This window comes from Ciconia boyciana, chromosome 2 (genome assembly GCF_034638445.1).
Source record: "Ciconia boyciana chromosome 2, ASM3463844v1, whole genome shotgun sequence".
In the NCBI taxonomy this organism is placed as follows: domain Eukaryota; kingdom Metazoa; phylum Chordata; class Aves; order Ciconiiformes; family Ciconiidae; genus Ciconia; species Ciconia boyciana.
Window position 1 is genome coordinate 43,172,008 of NC_132935.1, and position 8,698 is coordinate 43,180,705.

Sequence of the window (8,698 nt, forward strand, 5' to 3'; positions counted from 1 at the left end):
TTTCCCCCTTCTATAGCTGGTATCGTTTAGTAAACACAACCTATAGGGACCCCTCTGTGCACCTCTCCCTACCTGCGGCCGCAGCAGCACGGCCCTTCCCCGCGCCCCCCCCCCCCAGCGGAAACTTCCCCCGGACACGGGGGATGCGGACACGGGGGGCCCGCCCGCCCGGCGCCGGCGGCAAGGCCGCTACTCACTCGACGAAGGCGCGGGAGCAGAGGCAGAGGATGCTGCGCGCTGCCCCCGCCCGCAGCAGCAGCTCCGCCACCAGCCGCCCCCGCTGGTCCTGCACCATCCCTGCGGGAAGACCCACGCCGCAGCACGGCCTCGCCGCTGCCTTCCGCCGGAACTGCCGTGAGCGCCGAGCCCGCCCCGAGCCCGCCCGGCTGCGGCCGAGGGGGCGGCCCGAGCCGAGCCGAGCCGAGCTGCCTGGGGGGGGCCGCCCGCGGCGGCGGCGGCGGCGGCGGGGTCTCCGCTGAAGGAGCAGCCGCTGCACCCGAATTGGGGGTTCAACTTTTAGCACCCCGCTTTGGCTGTCGGCGTCCCAGGCTTTTGAGAGCTGTAGGTGTGGGTGCCTGTGTAAGGGCAGCCATAGTTATATGACTTCTTGTGCTGTCGGTGGCTCCCTACGAGGAATATTTGCATCTTGATGGTGTTCAGAGTGGGGGGAAAGGAAGGGAGGAAAGGACGTGGCAACAAAAATCTGCAACAAAAGATAATGTAGCAAAAATCTGGCAAAACTGGGAGTGGGAAACAGGAGTGGAATGCCTGAGCAAAGTGTCTTGGAGTCGTGGTGGGAGCAGAAGTAACAGGAGAGCTTAAAACGAGGAGAGAATGAGGACAGGGCGGGCAGAGGGAGTCGAAATGAAACCGAAGCCTGGTGAGCAAAGGGGCCTGGCAGAAGGCAGGGCGAGGCGGCGAGGTCGGAGCGAGGAGCTGGAGGCAGGGGTTGGGCGGGGAGGGAGGAGAGCATTGGGAAGCAGCCATGTGTGATTCAGGTAACTGTGTTTTGCCCACGGACTTCTTTCCTGTGGAGTCCTGCTTCAGGCACCGGACCAGATATAACCTGGGAAAACATCATTGTGGAGTGAAGGAGATGGCTTTATTTGGGAGACCTGCTGGCCTGTTGTGAGAGTTGGAAGGTGTTTAGACAAGGAGCTTGGTAGGAGAGAAGGGAAAGTGCAATGTTGAGCAGAGCACGGGATGCTGCCCTGTAGAATCAGATTTTATCCTTGCCTCCACTGCAGAGACTTTATATGATGATGCACAAGGTTTGAGAGATTTTCTACATAAAATACCGAGCGATGGACTATTCAGCTCTACTTAGATTATTCAGAGTGTATCTGTAAAATGCATGAAATCCAGGTCTCTTTGAAGACCATTACAAAGCCTTCCTAGACATCACTGGGACAGGATTTCTCAGATAATAATTATGGACTTTGTGATGTCTTCTTACCTGCTAGCCTGCCTACTGCACACCGGGAGGGTATTAGAAAGAAGTGTACCATACATGCCTGCCCTGCTTTTAGGACCTCTGCAAGGTGTTTGCTTTTGACAAGCTGGGATACTGGGCTTTACGTTAGCCACATTCAACGCATGATGTGCTGTGCAGTTTGTCTGCTGTGCTGTCTCATTCCATTTGCATCTGTACATTTTGGGTAACAAGGCTACACAGCCTCATGAGGATGCAAGATGTCCTCAGGATTTGTAAGATATTTCATGTAGGAAATATGCAAAGGGGAGTTTGGGGGCAGAGGACTGACCCTTCAGGTGACAGTAGCACAACTACTGCCCAACAACAAATTCTGTCCACGTACAAACAAAAATCTTAAACCTTAATTGTATCCTGAATCACTGTCCTGGTTTCGGCTGGGATAGAGTTGATTTCCTTCCTAGTGGCTGGTGTAGTGCTGTGTTTTGGGTTTTAGTATGAGAATAATATTGATAATATGCTGATGTTTTGGCTGTTGCTAAGCGGTGTTTACACTGGTCAAGGACTTTTTTCAGCTCCCCATGCTCTGCCAGGTGCAGAAGAAGCTGGGAGGGGACACAGCCAGGACAGTTGATCCAAACTGACCAAAGGGCTATTCCGTACCATATGCCATCATGCTCAGTATATAAAGCTGGGGAAGAAGAAGGAAGGGGGGACGTTTGGAGTGATGGCGTTTGTCTTCCCAAGTAACCATTACATGTGATGGAGCCCTGCTTTCCTGGAGATGGCTGAACACCTGCCTGCCCGTGGGAAGTAGTGAATGAATTCCGTGCTTCGCTTTGCTTGCGTGCGCGGCTTTTGCTTTCCCTATTAAACTGTCTTCATCTCAACCCACGAGTGTTCTCACTTTTACTCTTCCGATTCTCTTCCCCATCCCACCGCGGGGGGGTGGGGGAGTGAGCGAGCGGCTGCATGGTGCTTAGTTGCCATCTGGGGCTAAACCACAACAATCACACACCATCTTACATCAGATATAACCAAAATTATTAAATGCCATCATTAGTCAGGACTTGTGATACATCTATCACAATAGTAATTAAATACTTTAGAAATACAGGGAAAGGTTCTAACACTTGTATGGGTATAACTGCATCTGCAATTAGGATGCTACGTCACCTTCATATTTCAAAACTGAAAAAGCAGTAAAATAAAAATCTTTCAACGCTAATTGTTTAGCAACAGCCATGTGCTGAGTGTTTAAAAGTTGGAATTGTGAATTGCAAAATATTTTGAGAATTATTATACTCCTTGTCTTAAGAAAGCAATACTACATTTCAAGTGGAATGCAGAGATTACTTTTGTATAAGAACAAGATGGCTGTTCTTTTGTAATATCCAAGCCCAATATTGTGCAGCCCCCAGGAGGAGCCACCAGCAGGTAAGGCTAGACATATGTGGGAATGCCTCCTAATACTCTCCCATTCTCCAGCCATCTGCAGCGGATGGCATATGGCCTGTTTAGTAAGACTGGATTTCTCCTCATGATACTTATCCAGTTTTCCCCTGGACCCATCATCTAGCAGTGAATTGCACCGGTCTATCAGCTTGCATGAGAAGTCACCTTTTTCATTTTGACCGTGGCTTCTCCCAGCTTCATGTGATGCTTCCCTTATTGGAAGTGTAAGTAAGTGAGCAATTGGGTCCCTTCCAACTTGAGATATTCTACGATTCTATGACTGCTTCACATTGAGTTGGTATGGGGTTGATATGTCCTTCCACTGGAACCTGAAATTATTTACCTGATCCACACAAATGAAGCCAAAGCAACCAACGGCTCTGTAGCCTGCTCCCCAGGCTGCCTGCCCTCCTCTGCCCACCCTTGCTTTCCTCTGGCAGGTCCTGTTCTGAAATGCTTCCTTCTCCGCTTCCCTCACCTGTTTTCTGCTCCTTGCTCTCACACACCCTCTTGGGCCTCAGCTTCAAAGCCCTTCTTGGACCTATCTGTTGCTATTTTTTTTTTTCATATCTTAGGTGATAGTGAAGACCTCCACTTCCCGGTGATCCTGGCTTTGCCACTTCTATCTGTGCTTCTTAGAATGTGACTTCGCCTCCCAGCTGGCTTTAAAGCTCTTCATTATTTCCTTCTTTTTAAACCCCTTTTCAAGGCTAACTTCCATGACGGATACTGACCAAATAACGCTAAGTTGAGGGATGCTGAGAATAGCATCCTTAAAATAAAATTAAAAATTAAAACAAAATTAAAAATAAAACAAAAGCAAATATAGGCAATGTGTATAAAATAGAAGATATTCTCACAGTAACTCTTACCGGCTCATGTAATTCTGAGCTCCAGCCTTACATGCATGTCTACCTTACCATGTGTGAGAAGTGCTGGAGAAGTATGGCAAATATTTATGAGTCAAGCTGGGGTTTATTATATGTTTATGTAAGAACTTACAGAAAAGAGCCTTCACTGTTTTCTTGGAGGAAATTATTGGATTAAATATGTACCTGAATATAATAAAAAAACAAGTAGTTTATCAGCATCTTGGTTTATAAACAGATGATGAGATTAAGACCAGTATTTAAACATAGTAAAATTTTCTAAGTTACATGTTACAAAAGACAAGTAATTTATAATCTTTCTGTAGTGGATAAGCTGAGAGAAATATTTGAGATTGTTTAACTCAATGTACTGTATTTTCTCTTAGCAGGAAGGGATACGTAGACCTCAATGCCATACATGAGAATCTGTAATATTTCCAATTTATATATCGGAAGAATTGATTCAGCTGAAGTATCTGGACGACTTTCTGTAATGTGTGCACTGGTTCTGGCTGATCCAAAGGCCAGTTATAATGCTCTTTGTACCTGAGGTTTTTCTGCCTGGTGTTCTGTACCCTTTCAGTCTTTTGCTTCACATTTACAAGAGAAAGGATGGCTTAAAGGGACATTATTCCAATGAACGGTGGGACAGAAGGCGGCAAATGGTGACATATCTGTGGAACTTGTATGGAAAATTATGGCATGGTAAGTGAAGGTTTTTGCTTTTAGCTTGAAAGTAGTCTCTAATAAAGAGGAAGAACTGGAGGAAATGTCAGTTCTCCAGCTGCAGATGTACACAGAGGGACGTACAATTGGCTTAAGCTTCAGAGATCCTCCAGTCCTCTAAAAAGGTATTTGCCAATGTATAAATGACCAGATACACAAATATTATTCATGACTTGCAGAACTAGAGGTCTCTCAGAATCATCCCTTTTAAACTTTTTTTGTAAAGACTAGAGTCCACTGAGCAAATGCAAATCATAAGGTCAAGGTAGTTTGACATATGATTTTGTGACCATCTGTGAGAGAAGATTTTTTTTTTTTCTGTGTCAGAGTCCCCTTTGACACTTAGATATGAGTGATCTGGCACATGAGAAAGTAATTTTATGTGGCAACATTGTCTCAGTGAGAATTAAACTCTTACAGTCGCAAAAACCTTGCACTTCTAATTCTTGTTCAGCCCATAACATTTTTTTGCTTTTATTTTGAAATACATGAAGCCGTCCCAGCTAGATTTGATATTTTCTTTAAATGGTTGAGGAGCCAAATAAATGTTTAAAAGGACATAAAGCGAACATGATATCCAGGCATGTTAGTTAGGTCTGTTACTTACTATATGCTGCATTCTTGATCCCCTAATTGCCTTCTTAGAGACACCTTAAGTCTCAGCCTTCTGGTAATGGGCAGAACCCTCTAATTATGCTCTAGCTGTACTCAGATTGTGTCATTAGACAAATCTGTGGGAAATGCAGGTTCTTGTAATCATTGTGGTTGCCTCAGCTGTTATGGTTTGTTTGGCATTTGCAAGTACAGTGAAACAATAACACAGTTAAACAGCAATGACTTTGCTTTCACAGAAGCAAAGCAAAAGTGTTTAAGAGAAAGTCTGTTGGAAAACAAGAAATAAAGGGGTGCTTCCATCACAGCTCCATGTCCTTTGGTTCCAGGACAGAATATGAATTTTAATTGCTCTTATTTTTATACAGTGAAGGGCTCTGGGTTTTTTTGTTGTTATTGTTTTGTCTTCTTTTGTTTTGGTGTTGTGTGTGTGTGTTTTGTGGGTTTTTTTTGGTTGTGGTGATGTCGTCTTTTCTGTTTCTTTTTCTGTATAAACAAGGCCAAATAAGCATATGTGACATTTCACCAGAGTGGAGAAATTGCCACAGAATAGATAACTGGTTTGTTGCAGCTCTGGGGAGTCCCATCGGTTATTGCTGGCACCTTTAATTCCTACATAAAGAATCTTTTAGCTCACGCTTGGAGGCAGAAGCCAGAAAAACTAGAAAGATAACAGATAACTTTTATAATGCTTGTACCATGGATTTGATTGTCCCTGGTTCCATATGTCTTCAAGCCCAAACGAATATTGTCAGTGCCTGCTGTCTTCAAAGCACCTTTGAATCCCGTGGGAACCATAATTAATTGGAACAGTACCTGTTTGGTCTTGCCAGTTATCAGACACTGTTAACCTAATACTTCTGTTTCTGCCCATTGTGGTCTTTGGTTTAACTTTTTTAATTCCTTTTTTTGTACGGTAGTACATGCAGTTAAATTGTATCCAGTTACATAGTCCTAGATAATGGACCAGACCATTTATTTTACAAGCAGCCAGTATTCATTTGCACTTTTGGAAGTGCTGCTGATGTAGTTTAAGCTAGAGGAGACCACATCCTGAGGCTGTGAACGCATCGGGGACATCTTAAAAAATTAAATTAAAGATGTGTAGCTTTAATTCTTCTTTACCGTAAAGTATATTTCTCTTTGAATTGGGCTAGTTTTTATAGGTGCAGCCTTCTGTGACTGTTCCTATAAGGAAATTTTATAGTGCGTTATTACAGCTCTGTTTTCCAGTATAGCTCTGAAAATAATAACTTTATGCTTCTCTGTTGCTTATTAATTTTTGCTTGCAAGTTCATAGAGTTTTTGGCATTGTGTAAGAGCCCTAGTTGTAGACCCATTATACTAAATAGTATGTATGTACTGGATAAAAAGATTGTTTCTAATCTAAAGAGTGGGTAGCAACTTTGTTTAAAGAATGCAAGACTTTTGTGGTGATTTATTATGCTTTCAGGCCAAAAAGTGATGTCAAAGAAAGACTAATCAAAGGACATGGCCATAGGCAAGAACTTATAGAAGCAATTAATTTTTCACCTCAACAGCCACCACTGACCACAAAACAAGATCGTACTGGTTGAAGTAACTGCAGGGTAACAAAACTAATCTAACAGATCTAGCCTCCCAAAATCAGGGTAGCAAATTAGGGACATGCCCTTGCCTATCTGCAGTAAAACAGTTTAATGTTAGTGCTTCTGTAATAAAAAGGAGGTCTTATATACAGGGGTTTTCCTCTGACACTGAACTTGTTCCTGCTGAGGTCCTGACTTGCAGATGGAAGGATGCCCTCGCTTGCGACTTAACGTCTGAAGCTGGGGAAATCTGTAGCAGTAATAGGCTGGCCACTTGCTAGAGCTTCTTTTTATGGTAAAACTTGAAATGACTGGTAACTTTATTATTTTCTTTCTGTTAAGTTCATAACAATTATATATGTATTTCTTTCATAGTACCTTTGGATTATATTGTTTTTAATTTATTTGCTGTGTTTCATGATTAGTATTTTCAGTAAAATTCTATGGGATATGTTGTTTCTCTGGAACTAGTCATTGAACCATCTTGCTTCCCCGTTCATATTTGAGGATCCAAAACCTTTAACTGCAATTTTATTTTCAAGTTTTTTTTCTGAATGGGAAACTTTTATTTCATTCTGCTCTTTCTGCACTCTCTAGGCCCATCAAGTACTTTTAATTTCCTTAGTTATAGCATGTGAATATGAGAAACTATAGACAGTTTGTTCATCTGGGAAGTATTTCCCCACATTCAATGGTTTGGTTGCAAACAACACTGACCAATGTGAGGAGAGACTACCTACTGAAATATAACTTACAAATAAGAAATTTCCTTTCTCTATTACAAGCTTATATTAAAGGGTGACCACATATAGAGAGGAATGGCACAGGAATGCACCAAACCAGCAACGTTCTTTGAGATGAAAAGCAATATAATTAGAGGATCAAGAAGCTTGTTAGTTTCTAACTACATTTACGCTAGAAAATGAAATAGTCAATCATCTGAGTTAAAGAGCTTTTGTAACTTGAGTGTGATTCAGGGGTACTTAAGCTAATTGCTTACTGTGTTTTTAATAGCATACGACTTTTTTAACATAAGGGGGTGTGACAGGGAAGACTTGCTTGACTCACGGGCTTTAACTCAAATCAGGATCAAAGTGATTTACTGATTTATTAATGACACGTAATTAGCCGGCAGTCAGTGAACTTCACATTCTGGATCAATAACAGCAGGTCAACAGATAAAGCAGAGTACAAGACACTAGCAAAATGTTAAAAAGCACCTGCAAGTTTCTCAATACCCTTTTATAACTAATCCCTCAAATTTCTAATCCCGCAGGAGCACATTCACGTGTGCACACCCCTCTCTCGCAGGAAGGGGGGTGACAAGCGCACCCCCCTCTTTTGGCTGTGTACGTTCTGCTGCTGGAAAGGGGCTGCTCCCGCTTTGTGCACAGCAGTGCAGCTCCCTGCCGCCTGCTAGTCTGTGCACTGGCGAGAGGGCACCCCACAAGTTCCCACACGCGCCCCGAGCTGTGGGTCCTCCTGCCACTGCACCCCATCCCGCCAGCCCTGCTCTCCCCGTGGGATGGGGAGGATGCTGCGTCAGGCCGAGACGGGGGCACGATGGCAGCGGGGTGACTCCTGGCAGCACCCGAGGCAGGGGTCTGCGCTGAGCGCCTTCCTGTTCCCAGGTCTCACCCCACAGTCAGAAGTTTCCTTCCATCCTTTATACTTCTCCTCAAGCTGACTCTTTTCTCAAAAGCCTCTTGGTAATGCCCTGGTTGCTGCTTAAGCCAATGGATGCCTATTGTAAACAAACGTTGTCATTATTAGTTTCTTCATTTGATTCTCAGTTTTGGGGTAACCTCCTCTCAGACCAGGCAGTTTTGGGTGTCCTGTCTGCACAGGCTGTTTACATTCACACTCCTGCCATACAAGCAGTTACTATCCAGGCCATGCTACGAGGACAGCTCCATCAGGAGGTTTTGTTACCTCAAAACTCGGCTGATATAAAATTACTATTAGAATATTTCATATTCTCAATAGGTGAGGAGCTTTGTGGGGTGGAAGAAACGCCAGAGGGTCCATCACTCACC

General features: G+C 43.8%; 1 protein-coding gene across 2 annotated transcripts in view; it reads right to left on the minus strand.

Annotated features, from left to right (window-relative positions):
• Positions 1-333, minus strand: part of TGS1 (trimethylguanosine synthase 1) — a 31,445-nt gene extending 31,112 nt beyond the window's left edge. For both annotated transcript variants that reach the window (XM_072852467.1, XM_072852468.1), the window contains exon 1: positions 198-333. In XM_072852467.1, coding sequence (XP_072708568.1) covers positions 198-295 — 98 coding nt within the window. In that variant the 5' untranslated portion in view covers positions 296-333. The remainder of the gene's footprint in view (positions 1-197) is intronic.
• Between the last annotated feature and the right edge of the window lie 8,365 nt (positions 334-8,698).